The sequence below is a fragment of the Peromyscus eremicus genome, chromosome 14, assembly GCF_949786415.1.
Source record: "Peromyscus eremicus chromosome 14, PerEre_H2_v1, whole genome shotgun sequence".
NCBI classification, from domain to species: domain Eukaryota; kingdom Metazoa; phylum Chordata; class Mammalia; order Rodentia; family Cricetidae; genus Peromyscus; species Peromyscus eremicus.
Genome location: NC_081430.1, coordinates 15,190,045 through 15,216,844, shown reverse-complemented (window position 1 = coordinate 15,216,844; position 26,800 = coordinate 15,190,045). Strand labels below are relative to the sequence as shown.

The 26,800-nt window shown below is 39.2% G+C and overlaps 1 protein-coding gene across 2 annotated transcripts in view; it reads left to right on the top strand.

The window, feature by feature from the left end:
• Stxbp6 (syntaxin binding protein 6) overlaps nt 1–26,800 on the top strand; it is a 239,112-nt gene that overhangs the window by 172,485 nt on the left and 39,827 nt on the right. The window contains exons 3-4 of one of the 2 annotated variants that reach the window (XM_059279246.1): nt 16,875–17,005; nt 17,826–17,991. In XM_059279246.1, coding sequence (XP_059135229.1) covers nt 16,875–17,005; nt 17,826–17,991 — 297 coding nt within the window. The remainder of the gene's footprint in view (nt 1–16,874; nt 17,006–17,825; nt 17,992–26,800) is intronic. The other variant, XM_059279245.1, reaches the window with a different exon arrangement.

The window sequence follows — 26,800 nt, the reverse complement described above, 5'->3', positions numbered from 1 at the left end:
AATGATGAGCACTTCTGAGTAGTCTTCTGGCTTAAGCAAGCATGACCTACCTGTGACAAAACAGGTTGACAGCAGTAATATGGACTCACACCAAGGCTGTTTTTAGACAGAGGATGTGGAGAGGGGATAGCTTGGTGTCAAGAAGTCATCCTTTTAATATTTGAGACAGACAGTGACAGCTCACCATGGAACTTTCAATTATGTAACTGGCCTCTTAAATGAAGGGGCCACATAGGAGAGAAACATTAATTCTATCCTTGTGACAATATCAGTGGTCTTTATAAGTCCCTGTGTTAGTCATTTCGTATAAGTCTGCTTGGAGTTGAGAGTTTCGACAATGCTTGGATTCTGTGGTGATGGTGGTGGTGGTGATGGTTGTGTTGGTGGTGGTGTATGTGTTTGTGTATACGCTATCAGGTTACAAATGCCTTTGAATTCCAATTGTATGTGCCCAGAATCCTACAGGATCATTAACTTCAGGTATGAATTCATAGTAGTTGAGAAAATATTTAATAGAAAATATTTTCTTAATGATAGCCTGTTGCTTTACTTGTATTAATTTTCCAAGATAGTTTTCTCTTACCAAGCACACAAAAGATCTTTCACCTTTTTTTTTTCTGAGAGAGTATTTTACTCATAAGTGACTATCTTCCAAGACCTGCTTGGACTTCCTGTTTATGCTAGAGAATGTGCAGGAGTCATCTGATGGGCAGATTGTCTGAAATTGAAGAAGCAAGTCTGAAGAAATCGTGGCAGTTTAGTTTCTGTGTACTTATTGACAGTAGCTAGCCTCTGGGGAGTTTTCCTTCTTCAAAAAAGTTCCAGTGTCGGGCAGTGGTGGTGCACGCCTTTAATCCCAGCACTTGGGAGGCAGAAGCAGGCGGATCTCTGTGAGTTCGAGGCCAGCCTGGTCTACAGAGCAAGATCCAGGAAAGGCACAAAGCTACACAGAGAAACCCTGTCTTGAAAACACCCCCCCAAAAAAAGTTCCAGTACACCTGGATACTAAAGATGAGGAGGGCCACCAACAGCTAGTTAAGATGCTGCTTTGGTGGTCATAGTGATGGTCAGTGGTGTGCTGAACTCTGTGATGATGCAAATCTGAAATCAAGGCTAAGTCCTGGACCTCTGGTCAGAGTAATGTGTCACTATTTAAATTGAAAAAAAAATCTGTCTGAAGATAGAAGAAAAACTGGTTCAAATTTATACTATGTAAGAAATCTTAGCAAGGATGTTTGAAGACTTAAGATGCTGATATGTTTTGACTTTAATGGAACAAGGAAAAGGCACTAGAGTGTTGGAGAGACTTTTAGGGGACACAGTAATTTGGTTGCCTCCACTCTCCCAGAGCAGTGTTTTCTAATAAAGTTACTGCCTCTGACAAATGAGGGGAGTGCCTTAATTCATGATCCTCTTAAATGATATCTAAGTAAACTATAATTTTAATTAAAGGTAAATCCAAGTTTTTGAGTTAGTGATTTTAACATTTGCAAAATTTGTTCCAATTTTAAACATTTATTTACTTGTTTTGTATATGTGGTTGTGGGCTTATGGCATGCCTCCAGTGCATTGTGTGGAGATTAGAGGACAATTTATAGAAGTGGTTCTTTCCTTCTATCATGTGGTCCTAGAGATCATACTTGGGCTTGCTTGATTGGAAGAACTTTTATTGGCTGAGTCATATCACCAGTCCAATTTGATCCATTCTTATCCTAAGTCCTTCAAATGCCATTTAGCAGTGGGCTTTGTCTGAAGAGCAGTAGTGGAAAATGGATGATCCACACTGGATAGGAGATGTTTGATCATTTACTTCTGCAGGTAGTAAATGTTCATCTGGTTGAGTTCTTGTGACCTTTAGACCCCCTGATGACATCTTCTGGCACATTCCCAGAATATAGCCTGATAGAACAAGGTCCACAGCTCCTGTTTGTCTTCAACGGGGAAGTTCCTCAAACTGTGACAAATACCTATGTCAAAGGCCTCCTTCTCCTGGTATCTTAGAATCCCCACATTTTGAGCAGCCTATCCCCTTAATGTCCATAACATTCATTCAAGTGTTTACTCACTACTAATGCCATCTGCCAGGTATATTATTTGTTTCTCTAAAGGAGCTCAAAGTGGGCTTTCCTGCCCTGTGAAAAACAAAAAAGAATACAATGAGATATAAAATGCTGGCATGGATTATAGATGAAAAAAATAAGCTTCCAAAGTCAATTTTTTCTAATTTCCTTGAAGATGTGGCCAAAGAATGAAACTGTAAATCATCACTATAAGATAACAAGATAACCGTAGACATATTGTACCATAATTAAAAAACCAGTGTACTCAAATAGGAGTTCAGATGGAGCTGATACTGAGCATGTACTTATGGTACATTGACATTTTTGATGTATTTTTATACTGCTTATATTTTCCTCCATGTCTGCAAATAGGAAATGGGAATCTCAGCAAGGGTCAGTGAAGGGCCATAAAAGCAGTGGGTGACATGCCATGGGTGGATATGACAATGCCCTGTATTATAGACTATATAGGAATATTATAGCAGAATTATTTAAAAAGTACTAGAGATAATTTAAATGACAACTCTGAGGGCTGTGAAAATGTAAAAATGGAAATGATGGTAATTATATTCTATAATGACTTTCTTGTCAACAAAATTTTTTAGCTGTTGGCATAAGTTATAAATTACTTTGATGAGAATAAGTTGAAGGAACGTTTACACAATGTGTCTTAAAAGAAGGAATGTAACCAAGGGAAACATCAGTGGAGAACAAAGCTCTTGAGGTACCTTTCTTGATAGGCAGATGTGCAAAGCATACATGTAAAATCTGTAAAGTGAACTCTATGTCTGATTGGTGTGATAAGCTTTGAGTTATACATAGAAAGAATGGAAAACATCACTTGAAGGACGAAAAGTTATAATTTTAGCATCTTCTTGATCTAAGGTTCCATATTTGGCTTTAAGTTTAGTTTTAACTCTAGTATAGGTTACTCTGCAATAGAGGTGGGGGCGGTAATTTCTGCCACAAATTTCATTTGAAGTAAAGTAAAATTTGTACCAAGCTAATATGCAAAGCACTAGAGAATTCTGGAAAACATCATGCTTTAGTAAATTTGTTTTCTGTCAGAAATAAACCACATCTATCATGTTATCCCTGCTATTCGGTTTTTAGTGTGATACCTTGACCTTCCAGTAGAAGATTCGAAGTGACAATTACTCACTGAAAACTCATTCCCTAGTGTAGGCACTGAAAGGTTGAAGAAGCATTTGAATATATCTCTGAGCCCAGGAGAATCAAGCTCAGTGACTCCCATTAGCATTTACAGAAGCTTCAGCTTCTCTCTCTGTCACAGAGTAATGGCTCCTTATAGTGATTGTTTTCTGCTTCAGATTGGCCTTATCAAATGTGGTAGTTTGAATGAGAAGTGCTAACATATATTCCTATCTTTTAAACTTGGCCCTCCAATTGTCAGAACTGTTTGGGAAGGATTAGGAGGGGTGGACTTGTTAGAGAAGATATGTCACTGGGGGTGGGCTTTGAGACTTCAAAAGCCCCCGCCATTCCTAGTTTCTCTCTCTCTCTCTCTCTCTCTCTCTCTCTCTCTCTCTCTCTCTCTCTCTCTCTCTCTCTCTCTCTCTCTTCTGTGTGTGTGTGTGTGTGTGTGTGTGTGTGTTTGTGTGTGTGTGCTTCATGCTTGTGGTTCAGTTCTCAGCTATTTCTCCAAGGCTGCTGAGGGCTGTGGGAGTATACAGCATGTGACAGCTAGTGTTTTGCAGGTCAACCCACCAGACAAATCACCCCCTGATGCGGAGTCTCACTTGGCAGAACCGTGAGGTCAATGATTGTTATTGACCAGTTGTTTCTGCCTGTAATTTCTCTCATGTGCTACTGCATTTCTTCCCTAAGAACTGCTGTGGGTGTTTTCCCACTGCTTGTGTGTTTATCTCGAGAAAATATTCCATTTTGGGGTATACTTAAAGTTGTGGATGGTCAGGAAAACGATTTCTGTTTAAGCTGTATAATTCTGATGAATAGAAATAATACCAGAATATTTTTCTTAACTGACACAGGGAAGTAACATTATTCCCAGTCTCAATGACAGCTAATTTTAGACTTTAGAACAAATTTAAAACAGACTAAGCTACCCTGCAAATAAAATACACAAAGACAAGATCTCAGGCATTTTTTGTTGCTGAATCAAGGTCAGAACTGAGGCAGCTTTTGTAGAGATAACTCCCTGCAGTAATTATCTTTCTATACATACCCCTACCACTTAAGGTTCAGCCAATTGTCTACTTTCTGTCTGGGAATGCTAACCACTCAGTGTACGTCCAAGTCCGTGTGTTACTTACTGGCTGGTCAGTGCAACCTTCCAGGGCCTGAGAAAAACTGTGTAACTTATCATGTGTTGTGAGAATGGGTTGGACCCTGAAAATATAACATATAAGTGTCTAGAGTTTGATTATGAGGACAGCAGTGGCAATGTAGAGGAGAAAGCTATGCAGAATGTGAGTGAAATGTATGTATGCTGAGTGAGAGATGAAGAAGCAATGTTAGAAAAGGTGAAAGAAATGTGAGAGAATGAATGAATGAAACAGTGAATGAATGATGTAGCAGAAGTATATGTGTGTGAGAGAGAGCTGTGTTAAAGAGCTGCTGCTATGTATAGGAAATGTGTAAAGAGCTGTATGAGAGTGTGAAAGAACTGTGTAAAGTGTTATATGGTGAGAGAGCTATGTAAATGAGATGTATAGCTATTGCCCTGTGGAGATTCGTAACTGTTGAGGCAAGGAAGATGAAGTTGTATAAAAAAGAGAGATGTAGAAGAGAAGTGTATGTAAAAGAAAGATGTGTAGCCATTAGAAAATGGATATAACTATGTATAGAGATGTATAACTGTATGTATGTAAAGAAAGATATGTAGCTGTATGAATAGACTGTAGTAATATGGAGATGTGTAGCTGTGTGGAGACAGAAAGAGCCAGAGAGCATTTTAAAAATGAAGTATAAGAGAAAGTTACCATCAGAAAGCTGTGTGTTTCCTTACTTTCCCCTAAGGTCTAGCCCTCAGATAGATAAGAATTTTTCCTAAGCCACTTTGGCATTCTTTTTGCTACCCTGGAGCAGATCTGGGAGCTGGCCTCCCACCGTCTGTGATACAGGGCCATGTCTGCCCGCCTCTCACTATACTCGCTGTCGTTATGGCCATGGACTAACTATTAAGCTGTAAGCCCTAACAAACTTGTTTGTCTATAAGTTGCCTTGGTCATAGTGTATTATCACAGCAACAGAACAGTAGCTAAGACATCATGTTAGTCTCTCTTCTAGGTGCTGTAGCTGAGGGAGGGGAAGGGAAGAATGGAGGAGTCAAGCAAATGCAAGATTGCATGCATCATGGCCAGCTGAGTTGAGAAGTGTGAGTTCATTGATAGTTGTGCCTCATTTCCTTAGGACAGTTCATCCCCCAATTATGTTGAAATTTATGTGGGAATTAAATATAAAACTGAGAATATTTACATCCATTCAGAATTCATTTCTTTTGTTTTAAATCTTCATCAAGATAGTACTTTGGAAAGACCCCAGGGATTTTTCTCAGGAAGAAATCATTTAATACATGTGGCCTCATTTATTTCAGAAATGACTCCTAGGCTGTTTCAAAATGCTAATGCCATGCATAACAATATGTTCCACCTTGGAATTTGCAGCAGAAGTCACAGAGATGCAGAGGGGAGGCACTGATTTTTCTGTGAGAGAGAGGCAGCTCTTTACCATGTGGAATAATCAGCTTATCAGGTGTGACTACTTATCCTTCTTGCCATATCTGTCTTAAACAAGCCCAAATTTAAAAATTTTTTAAGTTAAAAAAAATAGAGACATGATTGATGAATGTAGAGGGTGAGGTGTTTCTAACCACAGTGATCAGTACTTACAGCATTGTGGCTATTTCTAATGGTGTGGAGATGATGTGACATTCTGCATTTTAGAGTCAGGACAGAGTCCACACCCCACCAATTACTTTGAAAAAGTATATATTTTTGTGGTGTTTATAATATGGCAGATAAAACCACACATACGTATAAACAAAAATACAAAGCAGACAATGACCTATGTCTAAACACTAGCCTTCTATCCTAGGCATCTGGCTATGAAAATGATATAGTTGTTTGGTAACTGACCTTAAGGACTGTTATTTTTGTATTATCATAATTTCACTCATGTTGATCGAAATTTCTGTATTGAGTGTCAACAGCTATGTAGATTAGAATATCTACTATATCTCTGTTTCCACTTCTATCATCTGGTCTAAACTGCCTTTGTCATTTCTTCCCTGGACTAAGGGGACACATGTTCCATGGAATTTCCCTGTTTGCATGCACACTTCTGCCATGACTTATAGACTACAACAGTCAATTAAAAGAAACATGTCAATATAATTACACCTTCATTCCGGTTTACAAAGCCTGTTGTACCAGGCTCTTAATGACCTGCCCTTGCTTTCATCCATTCTCTTCCAATTTCTTCTTGCTCATAGTTTTATCATCCCAGACAAAGAAATTTGTCTTCTTTGAGGTGTCAAACTCTTTTACACCTATAGGCATTAGCACTAACTGTCATATCCAAAAAATCTTTCCGTACCAAAAAATGTCTTGGGATTTTATCATTATTGTCCAAAGAAATAGAACATGTAGGGCACATACATACATACAGATGTATATATGTATATATGTATGTATGTAATGCATAGATATACTTATGCACATGTTGTGCATATATGTATACTGTTTGACAGCATTCCATCACTGTGACAAAATATCTGAAATCACCCTAACATAAGAAAGTTCTGCCCACACACATGAGCAAGATGGACAGAGCACTCAGAAGCCACAAGCCAAAATAAATTCTTACTCTCCCAAGGGGTTTTTTTTGCCATATACTTTATAGCAGCAACAAAAAATAACTACCACCAGAGTTTTAAATAAATACTCTAAGTTCTTTCAGATAAATATTTGGCATATGTCATCTACTCTGGAGACTATCTTTTCATTCTCTTAAACAGTTTTGAGAGATTTTGTTTTGGCTTTATGAAATCCTTTATTCTTTCATGGATTTTACTTTCATATTGTAGTGACATGTTTGTGCAGCCCAGTGTCCAAAGTATTTTCTCCTGTGTATTCCCTTATAAATTTCTAACTGTTGATGTTTACAGAATTGAATAGACCATCATTAAGACTGACTTTGTGGATAGTAAAAGATTTCATTTTGTTGCATCAAGTTGTTACAGTATTGTTTATTCTAGTAATTATGTTTTTGCTAAAGCCCACTTGTACATATATGTGCAAGATCTTTGCCTTGGGCTGTCCCCTCTGTTCCCTGGATTAATGTGTCTTTTTCTAACTGTAGCACATTGTTTTATAAAAGTCGTGTGATCACAATATGTTAGACATTTCACTCAATGTCTGTTCCTCTAGCATTATATTTTCATATGAATTTTATACTCAATTTCCACCAAAATGCCCAATGACCTTTTTTAGTGAGGTGTCAATCTATAATCAATTGGGGAAAGCTGACATACTAATAACACGGAGTTTTCCAGCCTGTTGCCACTGTAACTCTGGAGATTTTTGCCATTTTAACCATGCTGATTCATTCAGTTACTTGAATGTGAGATATTTTTATATTTGCTTAATTCTTTAATATCTTTCAATAAGGTTTTATAGCTTTATGTGTGCAAATCTTTCACTTCTTTAATCAAATACACTACTAAGAATTGTTTACTTTTCAACACTATTGAAAATAGAAAATTTTGGTTGACTTATCAGCTGTTGTATTAGTGTTTTCTCAGAGAATCTGAGCCAATGGGTGTACATACAGATAATCTGATTTCCATACTTCAACTGACAGTTGTGTGAGTTTATGATAATGCAAAATTATACTCATAATTCCAATCTGATTTTCACTTTAAGTAGATAGCCAATGATTTACATTTAGCATTTGAAATTTTTCATCAAAATATCCTTTGCGATAGATAAATTTGCCCAACTATTACTTGATATAAAGGTTCTGGGAATGTTTAGGATGGGATAGACCAATGTATAATGTTCTATAAGTTAGCTAGGTACATTAAAATATTTGTTTTATGATATTTTCATCTTGGGGAGAAAAAATCCTCATAAATCAGAACATATGCTCATGTGCATCCACGTGAACACACACACGCACAAACACACTCATCTTGTTTGTATATAGCCACAAGACTGAATTTCATGGGTCATATAGTATACTGTTGTTTACCTGTAGTAGATACTAACTTGAATTAACCAAGATGAACTCAGCTAGCTTTAATCCCAGATGGTTTTCCCTAATGTGATGGAGCTGTTGTTTGAACCAGAATGTTTTGCTTGATTTTTATTCCAGTGTAAAACAGTAAAGAGTTAATGTGTCAGGTTCTGAGTGACATCATTCACTTTTAAAAACTATCAGTGATGGATGCCTTCAGGTAAAATATATATAATTAGAATTGTATCCAGTCAGTGGTGGCAAAGAAGAGAGCAGGTATAACTGTCTTTGCTTGACTGACAGTTGTAATTATATTTGACAGCTTGTGTTTGCTAAGTAATAAGAGCTTTCATTTTCCCCAAATCCTAGTGATATTAAATATTTGATAACTATCCCACTAGGAAATTGTGTTAATTCTGACTCTTCAAGTTTTAGTCACTTCTTTTTCTCCCTCTCCCTCCTTCCTTTTCTAGCTTCCTCCCGCTGATGGTCTTGTCACATAAGGAAACCCACACTCATAGGACATCCTCCCATGATTCATGTATACTAAATATGTGTTGTGAAATACTATCCCCAGTAGTGATGCATGGAAGAGGGAGTTGCATGGGGGAACTGAGAACCAGGCCTACATCGCACAGTGGTGAGCATCTGTCCTCTTGCAAAACTGGAAGGGAATAACATGCTTCCACCCTTCTCTTGTAAGATGTCTTTCTCAGCTTTTCTCAGCTGAAACTTGCTTTTCTCAGCTCACCAAGGTATAATAGATACTGAATTTCTACCAAATATAGTATTTTCCTGAGGATAGTTACTGCTTCACCTATATTTTCCAATATGTAATGTGAACGCTGAAAGAAAGTGTAACATTAAAGGACATTGTCTCATATTCAGTAATCCGGGCTTCCAGGTTCTTGTAGAGAAATTTAATTGATTCTTGGGTCAGATAGCTGCTGCTTTGATTCTTCTTGCTAAGCTCCACTGTCAATCTCTTCTAAGAATAGATGAAAAACAATGTTTACATTATTTTCCAGAGGAAATGAGGGAGTAAGAACAGAAGAGACTCTGCCTGTAGTTAACCCCTTCTGGTCCTTGTTTTGTATTACGGTCCTTAATGCCCCCTGAGTTGAATCTCCTTCAAATTCCATCATTGTTCTTTCTCTGAGCATTCACTTTTCTTACTTGGCTGTTTGACTCATAGTTCATTCCATGAACCAGGGATTTTGTATATTTCCCAGATAAAATCAAAGTTGTAAAAACTAATATTACTTTGGTTTTATAATTTGTTTCATGTCCCATCTCACCATCACCCCAAATGTATGCAAATTGATTTGTTCTCCAAGTCTATGACAGATTGTGTAAGGAAGTTAAAACATCAAACACGCCGGGCGGTGGTGGCGCACGCCTTTAATCCCAGCACTCGGGAGGCAGAGCCAGGAGGATCTATGTGAGTTCGAGGCCAGCCTGGGCTACCAAGTGAGTTCCAGGAAAGGCGCAAAGCTACACAGAGAAACCCTGTCTCGAAAAACCAAAAAAAAAAAAAAAAAAAAACAAAAACAAAAACAAAAAAAACATCAAACACAGTGTGAATGGGCCATATCTCAAGACTCAGGTCACAGAGGTGGAAGCAAAATAATTACTTGCTAAGGATGCTGCTAGAATAAGTTTGTAGGAAAAATTATTGTAAGTGGTTTTAACCCTCAAATTCCTCTCCTATTTCTCATGATATTTCTGTAATTTCTTGATGTTTACTCTTCCTTTGTACTCCAGGTCCCAGGATAATCCTCTTTTCCAATAAGATTTTCAAGTCTTTTAAAACTGTGTCTTGGTTTTTAAACCCTAGCAGTCCGACCTGAAATAAGTTTTTGTTTGTTCCTGGGTTCTCATAGGCACAGAGCTGTTCTTCCTTATCTTGGGGAACCATTCAACTAGTCACTGATTCCCTTGTTTATACATACACCAGTTTATATACTATGTGTCAGCTTATGTTATAGAAGACATCAGATCTTAGTCACTGTTCTGTTGCTGTGGAGTGATACCATGACCAAGGTAACTCTTATAAAATAAAGCATTTAACTGGGGGCTTCCTCATAGTTTCAAAGGTTTAGTTCATGTTCACGATGGCAGGGAGTACAGTGGGACATGTGACAGTAGAGCAGTACTTGAGAATTACATCATGATCCATAGACCAAGAGAGAGAAAAACACTGGGTCTAGCATTTGGGCTTTTGAAACCTTAAAGTCACCCTAGAAGAAAGCCTTACCTATTCTTGTTTGTTTGTTTGTTTGTTTGTTTGTTTCGAGACAGGGTTTCTCTGTGAAGTTTTGGTGCCTGTCCTGGATCTCACTCTCTAGACCAGGCTGGCCTCAAACTCACAGAGATCTGCCTAGCTCTGCCTCCCAAGTGCTGGGATTAAAGGCATGTGCCACCACCACGTGGCAATACCTATTCTAATAAAACCACACTTCCTATTATTCTAATCCTTCTCAAATAGTACTACTGCCTGATGACTGAGCATTGAAATATATGAGCCTATGGGGGCCATTCTTACTTAAACCACCACACATCATTATCCTGGTTTGGAGAGAACAATGGAAACTCCTGCCTTTAGGGTCTATGCTTCATTTCAGACTTAAGATGTAAAGGTTTAAGACGACTTATGCTGTAACTGAATCCAGTCATCTGCTTGAAATAGATATCCTCATAATTACAAAATCAAAGTGAGATTATGAATGTGGTACATAAGGGATTGAGTTATTAAAGTATCGTCTAGATATCCTGTGGTCTTGTCACATTGGAGGACCACATTCCAACATATATACTACCTCCTCACTGGTAATTTGAAAACACTAAAACAAGCTAGGGCCTCCAGTGAAGTTCAACAAAGTGGGTACTTGCTCTATCAATGTATAGATAAGTGCCCTGGACTTCCCTAGACAAAGCTTGATGCAGTAAGAGAAAACATTTTTTATATAAATGGTTCCATTTTTCATATCCTTTTGGAGAAACTTTCTGGTTTTTCCATCACCACCACCACCCTGTTATCATCACCATTCCTAACCCCATTTTTATCCTCCAGCTTGAAGATGAGAATATGATATAGTTGCAAGCACTACACAAAGAAGTAGTGATACTATATAATGAATCTCCTGTGTAGAAAACGTCTTCCTTTGTGTTTAGCCCCTACAGAGACCAAAACCATGTATACAGAATCTCTGTTTTCTTCCCTTGAAACTAAAGGATAGGGCTGGCTTAGCAGTGTTCTCCACCCATCCCCATAGTTCCTTATTAAAACTTGCAAATGTAAGGATACTCTTGGGCCCACTGAGGCCCTGCAGAAGTCTTTATAGAGAGCCCTTGGTTTCTAAGATGGGAAGAAGAGAGGGCTAAGCCCCAAAGACAAATCTAGCAATTTGGGAAAATAGTCTGATTTTAGAACCCAGGGTCACAGCCCTCTGGACTCCAAACATATATGAGATCCTAAGGTAAACACATCTTGAGATGTGGTATAAGAAGACATAAACCCTGTACAGTAAGCAGCATGCCCCGTATTCCACTAATTGTAGTGAAGATGAAGGTTTCCTACTCTGAAATGTTTGTGGTAATTATTCAGAAATTTCTGTTTTTCAGTTTTATAAGCGTTCATCCACCTCATCTGACAAATTTGTTGATGCAGCCTCGGACCTGAAATGTATTTCTCATGTATTTTATGAAGTCTAATGATCATATGTCAGAATTTTAACAGAGCCAGAAAGAAGCCAGTTTCCAAGTATCTATTTCTTTATCCTGCTCCCTTACAATGTTGGTAACCAGAAGCCATCCTCAAGTTTGCTTTGATTTCCTGAACCTGTGTTGCAGATTTCTTTTGTTGTTGCTGCTCTATTTTTTTTTCCTTTGTCAGTCACTCTCTGGCACAGCCAAAGAACAGTGGGAAGATTCCATGCAAGCACCACTTTTTAAAAAACATCTAAATTATATATTTCTCACCAAGACCAGTAGAGCAGGGAGCTGAGCTATACCACTAATACTGAATTGCTCTTACATGAAAGGTCATAACAAGGCTAATGTATGATGGCATTTAAAGTATTTAAGGTGTGTAGGCATGGTGATTCTCATGTCAGCTGCTAGCCCTGGTATCATGTTGTAATGATCCTCCTCCACCTTCCTTTTCTTCAGTACATGGTTTTACTATATAGACCATGATATCTGGGAACTTACTCCATAGTCCAAGCTGCCCTCAAACTCATAGTAATCCTCCTGCCTCAGCCTTTCAAATGCTAGGATTAGACATATGTATCTCTAAGCCTAACTTATTTGTTGCTTTCTAATTAAGTAGAGTGTTTTCTAGGTGGACATAGTTAAAGCTTGGGATCTCCATCCTGTGATTCTAGTCTGATTTTAATTTGGTAGAATGTTTCATGGAAGGACCATCTTCTGAAGCACATTGCAGTGCTTTAGTCCATGGGATGGGGGGAAAATACAATTTGTGTAACAATGGTAGTGATAATCTGGACACAATACTTTGTATCATTGCTTCCTGGCTGTAGTTAAGCTACAGCCAAGGATCTAGGACCAACTCTACATTAAGATTAAAGAAAAAGCACGAAGCCATTATTTTTCTTAAGAGCTAATAGCAGAATGACCTGGGATTGATTTCCTACAGACTTTGGCTTTTCTCTGATGTCCATACAGGAATCAGTGGCTACCAAGAATGGGATCAGGAAGCATTAAGCCTGGTTACCCCCCGAACCTAATGGATGAGTCTCAATATGTAGCATATATGTACCCCAGAGGAGCTTTTCCAGATGTTTCAATCCTATCTAGGAATGCATCCTCATTTTAATGGTCTTTAACACCTGTCTTAATTGCTAATCATCCATTCACCAAAGCCTGAGCCTCAGATGCTAAGCCCTCTCTAGCTTGAAATTAATAGTGCATACATTTTAATTACGTTTACCACATTGCTTTCTACTTAATGAAAACAAAGCTCTGCATCTTATTTGTGACTTGAATTTATTTTGTTTTTCATTAACTTATGTGAGTAACATGAATGTTTACTTAAAGGGAAATATTGAGGAAATCATTCAGGAAACTATAAAAATCATAACAAGTATCATTAGAAAAAAAGGCTTCAATTAATCCTTACTTACTGTGCATTCCATGCCAAATAAAATGTGATTTGACATTGTAGCAAAAGTTTGCAGTCGAAGGAGCTATGGCTCAAAGTCCATCACATAAGTTGTGGGTTTTCCAGTGATTAAGTGTGACTTGGGCAAGTCAGCTCTTTCTGTGCTTCCGTTTGCTTATCTATAAAAAATACAAAGCATAATTTTTGCCTAAGTCACAGAGAAAAATCAAACTGTACCAGAAAGATGCCTACAACTGCATACTATTTTTAAAAGTGTGTGGAAGCCTGTGTCACACACTGGTAGGTAGTAGCTTAGGTTCATGTGGAAATTTATCCATATCACATATGTCTAGGGACTCGGTACATGAGAAATGTCTGATTTGGTTCTTCGCAAACATCTTAGAGCAGCAAACATTGAATATTGTATTGAAATGGGCTAGGAGAAACCTACTTGGATAAAGTAACCACAGATGTGTCTTTCTGTGAACTTAACCTACAGCCTGGCATTTGAACAGTGAGCAAGAAACACTGAGAAAACCAAGGAAATGACATATCTACCTAGAGGATGTCATGTGCAGGAGGCCTGGAGGACAGACCTTGCCAGGAGCAAATGACAGCCAGAGCTTAGAAGACAGAAAAGGAAGTGAAATGTGATGTCCTTAGCACCCAAGGGCAGGTCATATAAGGCTTTGTAGGTCATGGTAAAGGGCTTGCATTTTATTCTAAATGCTTTGATATACCACTTCATTAAAAAAAAAAAAACATAATTCCTGGGGTTCAGGATTTAGCTCAGTGGTAGAGCACTTGCCTAGCAAGTGCACGGCCCTGGGTTTGGTCCTCAACTCCAGAAGAAAAAATAACCATAATTCCCTGCTCTGTGTACAATTAGCCTGTCATATGTCATAGGCCAACTGGGAAGGAATTGGGGGGGAAATCATGAAAATCCATGCCAGGGATGAGTGTACACTGCCAGAGATGCTGTCACTTTGCAACAACCCGTTGACTTATCTCTAGTCTGTGCTTTAGTCCTTAAAGACTCCCATGTATTTCCTCAGATGGCTTACATATCATGTATCACCCCTACCCCACCCACCCACACCATCCCCATATACTCAGTGCTCTGCTGCAGAATTCTTAGCCCTCCTGCTGCCCGTAGGTTCTTGTTCAGTATCCTACCTTCCAAAGCCCTGGAATTGCCCACACAACATAAGTGCTTCATAAATATTTGTTAAATGGATAAGTGTAAGTCTAGTGGTTCTTGGCAATCAATCAGCCTCCGAATTAACTGGGTAGATTTAAAGTGTGTATGTCAGGACCATGTCCCCAGGGGCTCCCATTCACACGGCTCATTGTATTTGCTGTAGAAGCTGCTGGGTGATCGTGATGCTCAGTGCTGAGAACCAAGGCAGAGGACTGATACTGCAGTATCTCCTGGGACCCACCTGCTACTTTAAATGCTCGTGTCTCTCTGTCTTTCATGGTTATTGAATGCACAACAGAAACTGCAGTATTTTCTTGGTAGGGACTGAGGGATGCTGGGAGAACCTGGCATCAGGTCCACTTTGATATGGCAATTAGGCACCACAGCCATTTGTCCCAGGTATGAAACTTAACACATGAACATGCGTGTTTGTACATGTGCATGCATGCATGCCTGTGTGTGTGTGTGTGTGTGTGTGTGTGTGTGTGTAGAAATGGTCATTCCCAATGGTGGCAATAGTCTAGAGCAGTGGTTCTCAACCTTCCTTGAGCTGTGATCCTTTAAACAAGTTCCTTATGTTGTGTTGACCCCCCAAACATAAATTTTCATTGCTACTTCATAACTGTAAGTTTGCTACTGTTATGAATCGTAATGTAAATATTTGTGTTTTCCAATGGTCGTAGTCAACTCCTATGAAAGGGTTGTTTGACCTCCCAAAGGGGTCATGACCCAAGGGTTTAGAACTACTGGCCTAGAGGCTGTTAAGAGAGGCCATTTGTGATCCTGTAATTGGGGTAGTGAAGGAATGATGAACTTATAACCACAGAAGTAAAGGGAACTGGTATGAAATGTTCAGAACATTTTATCCAAATATAACTGACTAATAAGCAATAAGCCAAAGCATATTTTTTGATGTCGAAAAACATTTGCTAAATTCAGGTTAGAAGCAAAGGGAGATTGTACTGAGGCCATAAAGACAGACTCCATGCTGTACCTGGAGACTCACCACAGTTAAAGGTGGATTCACACCATTTGCTTCTCTCTTGGGCTCTCCTACTTCAGTAATGAGCTTCAGGTATACATGAACCATAGAGACTTTGTTTAAAGATATATTTATGTGTGAGCACGTGTATATGGAGCTGAAGTTACAGGTAATTGCGAGACTCCCAACATGGGTACTAGGAACCAAACTCATGTCCTCTGCAAGAGCAGCAAGTGCTCTTAACTGTTGAGCCATCTCTGCAGCCCTGTCGAGACTTCTTCTCAGCGGCTATTAGAGCAAGTGCTTTCTCCCCCTCATCTCCGGAAACTCTTTTGCCACTTGCTAAGTATCTGCATAGTTATTAGATACAAGGGTAAAATATTCCCCAGATGCACATCTTCCTAAAGGAAGTGACTGGGATCAAGCATTGCAGCCAGTGGTGTCTGACGCTTTCCGTAGCTCCTTCATGATTTTGCCGTTGACTCTCACCGACTTCCAAAGACCTGACTCAGTGGCTCATTGGAAAACCTTGTCAAGATCTGTAATCACCTCCTCCACCCTCCTTGAGCCTTAAATTAACAAAGTAAGCAAATTCAGAAATGTTTGAGATGCCTATTTACCAGTACCTGTGCTTAACTTTGCCTGAGAGGTGATGCTGCCCACCTGCATGCAACACAAAATATTAAAACCTGCTTAAGGTGGAAGGAGAGTCCTGGTCCTTGGGTTTAGGGACTAAAGGAATTCATGTTGGAGCTGTGCCCAGAATGCCAGCCAGATAGTCTTAATCATATGTAAACTAGATACAAACTGGGTCATGCTATAAAGTCAAGTCTATCACTGAGGTTTCAGTATTTACAATGAACTATAAAACTGGAAATAAGCCTGGTAACTACCCCAAGGAATTGGTAACCTTTCCCTCACTTAAAATTCAGCCTTCCTAATGAGCCCTACCTGATGTCTGCCTGCCCTGCATACTTGGTTCCCTGAGAGCTGAAATGGTGCACTTGCAGCCTCCATTAAATTACTTGGTGTAATTCAGTTAAGATATTTTCCATTCAACTGGATGAAGACATAAATGAAGCAACAATTGCATAATAAACTACTTTGATGGGGGGAGGTTATAACTTCTTTTTCTCTTGCATTCACTTCTCACTAAAGAGAGACCCCATCTTTGCTCCATGCATATGCACATTTGCTGTCATATAAAAATAACCCTGAGTGAGGAAATCAGCCAATTTGACTGCCCATTAATCTGAGTGGTCTTTTTTTGTTTGTTTGTTTGTTTTACAGTGACAAACAAGAAACCCACGCAGGCATCTATCACGAAGGTCAAACAGTTTGAGGGCTCCACATCATTCGTCCGAAGATCCCAGTGGATGCTTGAGCAGCTCCGCCAGGTTAATGGTATCGATCCTAATCGGGTGAGTGAATTTTCCAATGCTGAGCAAAGAAATTCTCTTCACACGATGACTGCTTGAGCACAGCGGTGGTGATGATAGTTAGAATCATTCTTACAGGGCTGTTTCTCTATTGCAGTTGTGTGATCAAAACTTCCCAGTCTCTGCTCCTGTCTTACGGGAAATTATAAATCTTCTGTGTTTGATAAGGAAACCCAAGAGATGGCACATGGAAAACTGCTGTCTCCAGCAGTGTTTATCAATACAGGGCAGAGCTCAAAGGATCATGTCACTAGCTGCCTATATGAAAACCCCAGGCTTGTCAAAATTTCATTTGCCTCCTAATGCCAATAAATTAATGGTGTTTTAAAATAAGGAAGTAGGATTCCAACAGAAATGTGTTGCTGTGTAAGCATCTATTCAGAGGACCCATTACCTTTTTGTGCACAGCCTATACTGTCCCCAAACATCAATGGAGTACTGGAGGAACAAGGAGAATTCCTTTCCAATCTATGCATAAAGAAATTAGCAAATAACAATGTGGAAAACTTAAAGGAATGCTTTTCTCTAGTAATTGGGCAGACATTCCCCAGTCAATGTTCTGATGTGAATCTTGAGCACTGCAGTACTAGCTTCCTAGGGACATCTCTAAATACAGAACAAATTGGACTTATTTGCTTGACAGACTCTCCATGAATTTGGGTCATGGTAAAGATGAAATTTATGGTCCTATTTTTTTTTTTAAAGTTTGTGTTTTAGCCTTTGTGCCTCTTTTGACAGGCCAGAGCTCAAAGCAGAAGTTGGTGTAGATTACGATCAGCAGTTACTTCACTGTCTTTTCCAGGATTCTGCAGAGTTTGATTTGTTGTTTGAAAATGCCTTTGACCAGTGGGTTGCTAGCACGGCCTCAGAAAAGTGCACCTTCTTCCAGATCCTCCACCATACCTGCCAGAGGTACCTCACAGACAGGAAGCCAGAGTTTATTAACTGCCAATCTAAAATTATGGGAGGTAAGTGGGCACTTAGACTATTTTAGCCATCCTATTTCCCGACACTCATTTCATATAAGAAGTTGGGTGTTGAGCAACATAATTCAAAACAAACAGAAGAATCAAAATGCTCAGAATTATTGACGTTACGGCATCTGTTGTATGCCAAAACTAGAGACAAAGGCATGCCTTCACTCTTCCATGAGAGCTGGCCTTGTTAGAAAAAAATGGTCAGAGTAACTAAAACGGTTTGTACTGTGAGAACAAGTGCGTCTCTTTATTAGAAAAGCTTTTTACTTTGATCTTTTTGCTGCCTTTGCTGTAATTCTATTGCCGAATACTCTTCTGGGCTCCTTCCTCCTATTTTGCTTCCTAGATGTTTTCACATTCCTCCTGATACTGCCCTTGCTGTCCTTTTTTGTGTTACTTTTTACAGAATCACTGTGATAGGATGCCTGACAGAAACAGCTGAAGGGAGGGAGGATCTATTTTGGCTCACAGTTCGGAGGAATACAGTCCGTTCGTGGTGGGAAATGCATTTGCAGTCATGGTGACTAGAACAGCTGGGTCTGTGGCAGAGGGTGCTGAAGCGTAACTTTTTAGGAAGTGGAGATACCCTGTAGCCTTCCAACTTGTACATCCCCTAAATGTAACCCCCTTTCCCAAAAGGTTCTGCAACCTCCAAAAACAGTGCTACCAACTGGTGTTCCATCACATAAGCCTATGAAGGGCATTTCATATTCAGACCGTAATGCTTTCTATCAAAAGCCTTTCTTGTTCATTCAGGTACAGCATACAGAGGTGAATTAGTATTATAAGCCAGGCTTAAGGGGCAAGCATCGGCTCTGAAACATTTAAGGTTGTGCACATCTGCCTTTCCAGTGGCAACAAGGCCTTTTAGGAAACCCAAGCTGCTGAAAATGAAAGCCTTTCTCTGAGTTGGGGAGATATTTTTTAACTGATCTAAAAAAATATTTTTTAGGTGTCCCAACCTTGCCACCATCAAATACTGAGATCCCATTAGAGATGTTGCATACTCTTCTTGGACTCTATTTATCTTTCATATGACTATGAAGTAGAACACAATGCTCTATGGTAGCCGTCGATATACTCATACTTTGTTATTCCTCTATGAGATGTTGTATTGAGAATACACTGTCTCCTTCATTATTTACCCTGTGGTAATTTACATCTTAGGAACCTTAGAAGGTTTTTCTCATGCATCAAGGTAGTCCCATACTGTAGCTCCCCTGATTAGTTTTAAAATATGTCGGGTGATGAATGGCATATATGTTCTTTAAAGTGGTCACTTCACACTGCATGAAGCTGAAAGGTAAGTGTAGAAAGGAAGTATCAAACACTGACCTAGTTGGAAAATATAATGGAGTATTGTCCCCTGCTATGCATTTGCCACTTGGAATCTTCAAATTAATCCTGCATTGAAAGCCCACCCTTAACCAATTTGGTAAATGGACAAAGTATATTGTCTTAGGACCACTTGTGGATTTCAGTGAGTAGAAAGTTGTCCAGGAAACCAAGCTTTTACTCATTCTTCATCAGATGGGGTTTTCTCTTCTGGCCTAACATCAGATTGGTTCCTGCTGTAAAATATTTTTTCATTGAAGTTGGTGTGTTCATTGGCTTGCATAGCTAGTTCTGTGGCTCTTGGAGTAGATTCTCCCTGAGTATTGCACTTCTCTGTATCCCACACTGAAAATGGAGAGTCCAGAAGGAGACCCAATGTCACGGGAGACCCTGCATCTTTCATATGTTCTTCATTCACCTTGAATATACTCACATGCCTCACCAGTCATACCCATCTGTGTCTATTGGTCATTGGCCCTATCTTCTATTACCTTCTATTACCTTGTGAACCCCCAAAGATACAGCACTGAGATGGAAACCCATATTTCTAATGCTAAGCAGTTGATATGTATATTGGATAAAACTAGATTGCTTTCCTATAGTCAGAAAAAGAATAAGCTAATGGGAGCTAACACCAGAACCAATTTTGCCTCCTGTGACTCTAGGTATTTCTTTTATTTCTTTAGTTTTTCTTTTATTTGTTTTCCCAGGAATAATACCTGATAATAGACTAGAGGATTTCAGTTCTATCATTCTGAGAATCCATAATTCCTAAGGCTTAGTTTATTGTCTAATTACTTCTTGACTAAGGAACTAAATAATTTACTCGGTTAAATATTGGCTGCTTCTTAGGAGAACCAGAAAGTTTGTATTGAGCATGCTGTAATTTGCTGGCAGCATATATGTCCCTAATGAATGCAATCTGTCTTACTCAAACAATTGTATATCTTTGATAACAGTTGTGCCAACACAGCCTAATGAATTAGTACTCTTATTAGTCTTCCTTTCTTCCAGTTACATAATTCTGAAACTTAAAAATGGTGTTTCTTGGATGACTCTAGTTTGACCCTTTTACTTTTGTGAATCTTCAGCAGATTAAACTCTGCCTAATTTCACAAAATCTTTTCTTATCACTTTATATTCAAGTCACAAGTTGTAGATGTAAATGTTCTTTTTACTTTGAAATATTGCAGTTTTGTGATTTTTTTTTTTAGAAAATTATTATTGTTGTTGGTATGCTGCCCTCCAGCAATCTCTCTACATATGTTATCTTACTTGGCATGAATGCAGCCTTTGGAAATACAATTTATTATCTCTACAGAGAAGGAAACAGAATCAGGGTTATTAACTAGCAAGAGAAAGGTCATGTCGCTTGTCAGGAGTGGAGATAAGAGTCCAGCAATGGCTTTCACAGCCCTAACGGCATCTTACTGAGAAAATGCTACATGGCTTCAGTGTGACTGGTGCTCCTTGGTGTTCTGCAGGAATTGTTGAAAACTTTTTAGCCAGAACATTCTTGGTTTTCCAAAGGGGCCTGGATAGGAGGGATGGACTAGAGATTGTGGATAGTTTGAAATGTTGCCCTTGTCACTTCTTGGATATATAATTAAAATAATTATCTACTTTTTGTCCTAAGAGCTATAAATTTGTCAAGGACCTTTAAAATCATCTCACTTTGCATTATTTATTATTTTGGAGGGTGGTGTAGGTGAAGTTTTCCTGGTCCCACCCAGCCCCACAATCCTGTTGCTGCTCAGACCCAAATGAACACACAGAGGCTTAATATTATTTATAACAGCTTGGCCATTGGCTCAGGCTTATTACTGACTAGCTCTTGCACTTAAATTAACCCATAATTATTATCTAGGTTTAGCCATGTGGCTTGGTACCTTTTCTCAGTTCTGCCTTCACATCTTGCTTCCTCTGTGTCTGGCAGGCAACTCCTGACTTAGCCCTCCTCCTCTCAGAATTCTCCTTGTCTGCTTATCCAACCTATACTTCCTGCCTGGCTACTGGCCAATCAGCATTTCGTTTATCAACCAATCAGAGCAACACATTCACAGCATACAGAAGGTCATAACTTATCAGGGAGGTGCATCAGAATTTCAGTAGATTAAACAAATGAAGGCACAGGAAAGATGGTTCAGTTGTGACTATGCATACATTGCCTCTCAGAGACTCTGAGTCTACTCAGTACTGTCCTTGGGAAAACTGAGGCCCAGTGGTTTATAATGACCTTATAAATACCAAAGAGAGTATATCTATCCCCTAACTAACACTTTCTTTAATACCAATCCAATGTAAGGTTATCACTTAAATATCAATAACCCCATGGCATCCTACCCCTACAAGCTGTGCAAGCCATGTGTGATTGTACTCTTCTTTTCCTCATGGGGAAGGTCAGTTATAAAGAAATGAAATTGCTTCTTTGACATGTTCAAAATCCTCTCCTCCGAAATGATATTTCCTTAGCTCCAAAGGAAAACAGACATTTAGGCCTCCTCATGCTAGTTCATGGTCTGCTAAAGATATGAATAAAGTCTACTTGGCTACTTGAAGGCCTTCAAAAAATGGAAGCAAAGCAGCATTCTCTGAGAGATGTAAAGGGGACATCCTGGCATCTCCTCGTGTCTTTTGTGGCTGGTACTTTTGTGGCTGTCTTCTTATTTCTAGTTGAAGAAACAGTAAGATAGAAGAACTAGATAACAAGAAGCCTGCCATAGTAGCTCAAATCCTCAGGCTGCTGCTAACTTGAGAGAGCTAACTAGGAAGCTGTTTTTAGCTCCGTTTTACAGTCTTGTTTCTCAAGTTTAGGTGGAAACTCTTGCCAACCCGTTGGGCGCCATTTGTAGCTAGAGTTTTCCAGTCCTGCCCGGCCCATGGTCAGGACAAACCTCTCTCACCCACCAGTCCTGCAGCTGCTCAGACCCAACCAAGTAAACACACAGAGACTTATATTACTTATAAACTGTATGGCCATGATAAGCTTCTTGCTAACTGTTCTTATATCTTAAATCAACCCATTTTTATTAATCTATAAGTGGCCACGTGGCTCGTGGCTTACTGGTATCTTATCTTCTCATGGCGACGGCTGGCAGAAGTCTCTCTGCCTCAGCCTTCCTGTTCCCAGAATTCTCTTCTCTGCTTGTCCTGCCTATACTTCCTGCCTGGCTACTGGCCAATCAGTATTTTATTTATACAGAGCAATATCCACAGCAGTTCCCCTTTTCTTTTTTTTTTCAAAAAAGGAAGGTTTTAACTTTCATGTTGTAAAATCACAGATAACAAAACAATTATCAAGTAAGAATTACAGTTACAATATCTAGTCTATTTCTAATATCTAGTCTATTTCTAACATCTAGTCTATTTGTATTTGGCAAAATTAAAGAAGATATCCTATCTATCCTATATTTGTGAATATAAGGTTTTATATCTAACTTATCTTTTATCATAACTAAGGAAAATAATAACTATCTAGTCTTCAACTACATCAAAGACCTCAGAAGGATATAATATTACCTGAGAAATGGGAGAAGGATGCAAGCAACTTTCGGGAGTCTTGCAAGAGTAGACAGAAACAGCTGGCAGCCTGGACAGTCACCTAATGTTCCTTTGTAAAGTTGGGGCATCTGTCTTCATCCCACAGGCCTAGAGTCTCTCAGTCTCTCAGTCACTTCTCTCTGCAAAGCAGGAACCTGAAGGACCATTTTGCCAAGCAAAGTTCAGTGGTCACCTTCCTATGGGTCCTGCATCAGTTGATCAAGCAGTCCAGGCAAGAACAGTTTCTTGCCCAAATGGCTATTTTTGCCAAGAAGAAGATAAACTCCATATAGAGTGTTTTCGATGCCCATCCTCCTCTCTGAAGTAAATTGGTGCTGCCAGGAGCAGACATGTCTCATTGTCCAGAAAGTCTAAATTTTTAAAACATTTTAAATGCCAGAGTCTGTAGGTCTTTGAAGTGTTTGAAGATTACCTATCTATCTGAAATGTATCTATGCATACCTAGAAAACAACATGACTATAAGTTTGACTATCATAGAAGGCTAATTATTAATCTGTATTTCTTAATTATCCCTTACAATCTAAATGAGTTACATAAATACCTCAAACGAGAATAGAAATATATATACAGTATAACAAAATTAAGTTTAAACTTGTATCAATAAACTAAAATCCATAGCAATATAAAACATTTTAAACAAGTTGCTCTTTAAAAGTAGATTCAATAATCTACCCTTTCATCCTATCACATCTATATTATATCCCTTTTTCTTCTTTAGAAAGAGATCACATTTATAATCAACCTGATTTAAATAAAAATATTGGTTTTTCTCTGTCCCACACCAAAGGGCTCTTCTGATATGGGACAAAAGAATCTCTCAACCTTTTTTTTTTTGCAATATGTTTGGGTTTAGAGAAGGAGTGAGCCAGTTCCATCTCCAAAACCAGCTTGGTATATTTGGGAATTTGGGCATAGCTTCTCTTACAACTTCCTGCTGGAGGGGGGTGCTGTATCTTATGGGGACACAAAGAAAGTTTTAGGATTATGGAGTAGTCCATGAGGGTGTATCATCTGAGCCAGTTGCCTTGAAACTGTCCTGGATGTTGGATCATCTGGGCCATAGTGTCATCGGAGACCTTTCGGGGGTCTTGGCTGGTCAAACCTGATGTATCTTAATCTGGAACAAATCCATAGCCTCTTGCTTTCTGTGGAAACAAAAACAAAGCCTCCTTTTCAAAGCAACATGCTTATATCCAAAGTTTGAAGTAAAGGTACCTTTAAAATATACATATTGGCTTAACTCAACATCTTTTACGATCAAATGTTTTTCTGCAGTTAAAAAATCCCAAAGACAGCCGGGCGGTGGTGGCGCACGCCTTTCATCCCAGCACTCGGGAGGCAGAGCCAGGCGGATCTCTGTGAGTTCGAGGCCAGCTTGGGCTACCAAGTGAGTCCCAGGAAAGGCGCAAAGCTACACAGAGAAACCCTGTCTCGAAAAACCAAAAAAAAAAAAAAAAAAAATCCCAAAGACAACACAATCCATATTCTCTGTGTAATATCCATCTTTATATGGCTTATTTTTTATACTACCTTTACTGTCTCTTTAAAGACTTCATTTTTAAAAACTATCTATTTCTTTATATAACTGTATATTTTCCTTTTTCTCTCTCTTCCAAGCCTATGTACATTTTTACACACAATGTAAAGCATTTAAAGTCTTGGTCCATCTGAATCTGTCTTATTGTGAATCTGTTGTTTTAAACTGCAGCATTACTCGGGCTAAAATAGCAGCTTTGGCTGGTGGCTCCGTCCACCTCAGCTTCCCAACGTGGTGGTACGTTTACTGCCAGCTCTGGGAGCTGTCAACTCTTACAAACAGTGGTTCTATGCTTCTATCAAAGCAGTGTGTAGCCCAGAAACCTCTTTTTTTTTTTTTCACTTATAAACTGTATGGCCGTGGCAAGCTTCTTGCTAACTGTTCTTATATCTTAAATCAACCTATTTTTATTAATCTATAAGTTGCCACGTGGCGTACGCCTTTAATCCCAGCACTCGGGAGGCAGAGGCAGGCGGATCTCTGTGAGTTCAAGGCCAGCCTGGGCTACAGAGTGAGTTCCAGGAAAGGCGCAAAGCTACACAGAGAAACCCTGTCTCGAAAAACCAAAAAGAAAAGAAAAAGTAAAAGAAAACTGCGCATCAGCAACCTCATGGCCATGCTGTACTTTAAAGGATGGCTAGTAGTTGACAAACAGGGACAAGAGAAAATAAGTTTTCTTTTATTCCAGCAGTTAATCCAGACAGTTTTATTTCTGTGTTAACTATATTCAGAATTTATAGTGTGGCAGATTGTTTCTCCATGAAACAGCCTGTTTTGAAGGGCCATATATTTGATCAGCAGCAAAAGGTATTTCAGACACATTGCCCTTCTGCACTTACCTCTTCAGATGACGGTATAAAGCCCAGACTTCTGAGCACTGTTAGGATGCCAGAAACACAGATGCCTCTGATGTTTCCTTCATCCAAGGCTGCTCTTTGTCTGCTCCTACTGATTGGTATGCTAGAAAGGAAGGCCCAATGACTCTACTCTCTTCCCCTGGGGTGGACAGAATGGAAAGATTGAATCACAATGTGACTTTGTATTATACTTTCTTCTCAAACAAAGCAAGGTCAGCCTTTAGTAAAGTGTGGGAATAGAAAGTGTCGCCTTGTGAATGCCACAGGCATAGACAGTGTAAAGTAAGACAACACATGATGTTAGGGGTAGAGGAGCTAGAGATGGCTCAGTGGGTAAGACTGCGTGCTCTTCGAGCACGAGGACCTAGAATCAAGTCTCCAGCACCCAAGTGAAAAACCAGGTGCAGCTACATATTGCTACCTACACCACTGGTGGAAAGAGTAGAGACAGAAGGATCACCAGGACTTCCTGGCTGCCAACCCAGCTCTAGTTTCAGTGAGAGACTCTGCTTCAAAGGAATATGGCAGGTAGCAATAGAGTAGGACACCTGGCCTCCTCATGTGTGCACATAGGTTCACAGACCTGCACATGCAACATATATACATCATTCACATATACCACACACATGTGCATGCATGAATTCTCTTTTAATTTTTTTTTTACAAATATTTTTCAAATTAAAATATAATTACATTGTTTTCCCTATCCTCCCTCCCCATTCCTGTGCAGACCCCACTGACTCTCTCAAATTCGTTGCCTCTATTTCTTTAGTTATTTTTAAAACATACAACAAATATATATATATATATATATATATATATATATATATATATATATATATATATATATTCATAAATATATAAATGCAACTTGTTCAGTCCCTATAAAAGTACTTGTATGTATCTGATTTCAGGGCTGACTACTTAGTACCAGATAACCAATCTGTGTATTCTTCCATGGGGAAGTCAATTTCTCCCACTCTTAGCATTCCTTAGTTGACTCTAATTTTTGATCTAGGTTGAGTCCCCAAGAGATTTCCCTCTGTCATGTTAGCATGTCTACAAGTGTCATTTTTGTTCAGGTCTAGTTTAAGCGGCCATGCTGGTGAGATTTCATCAGTGTAGAAATCTGACATTTCTAGGAGAGACAATCTCACAGCAAACTTCCTTCTCCTCTCCTTCTTACAATCTTTCCACCCCCTCCTCAGCTATGATGAGTTTCAGGCATAGGAGTTGTGTTGTAGATGTTTCAGTTGTAGGGCTGGGCACCAGACAATCTCTTGTTTGCTCCATTTTGATCAGTTGTGGTCTTCTATCTGTTGTAAGGGAGGATGTTTCTTTGATGAGGGGTGATAACTATACTTACTTGTGGGTATAATGTAAGGATAAGTATTTGCAGTGTAGTTAAGAATTATGCTGGCTTAGGAAAATAGCAGTAGTAGGTTCTTCTTCATGATCTATGACCTAACTGCCTCTAGGTAGTTGGCTAGGTTTACAGTACAAGGCGTG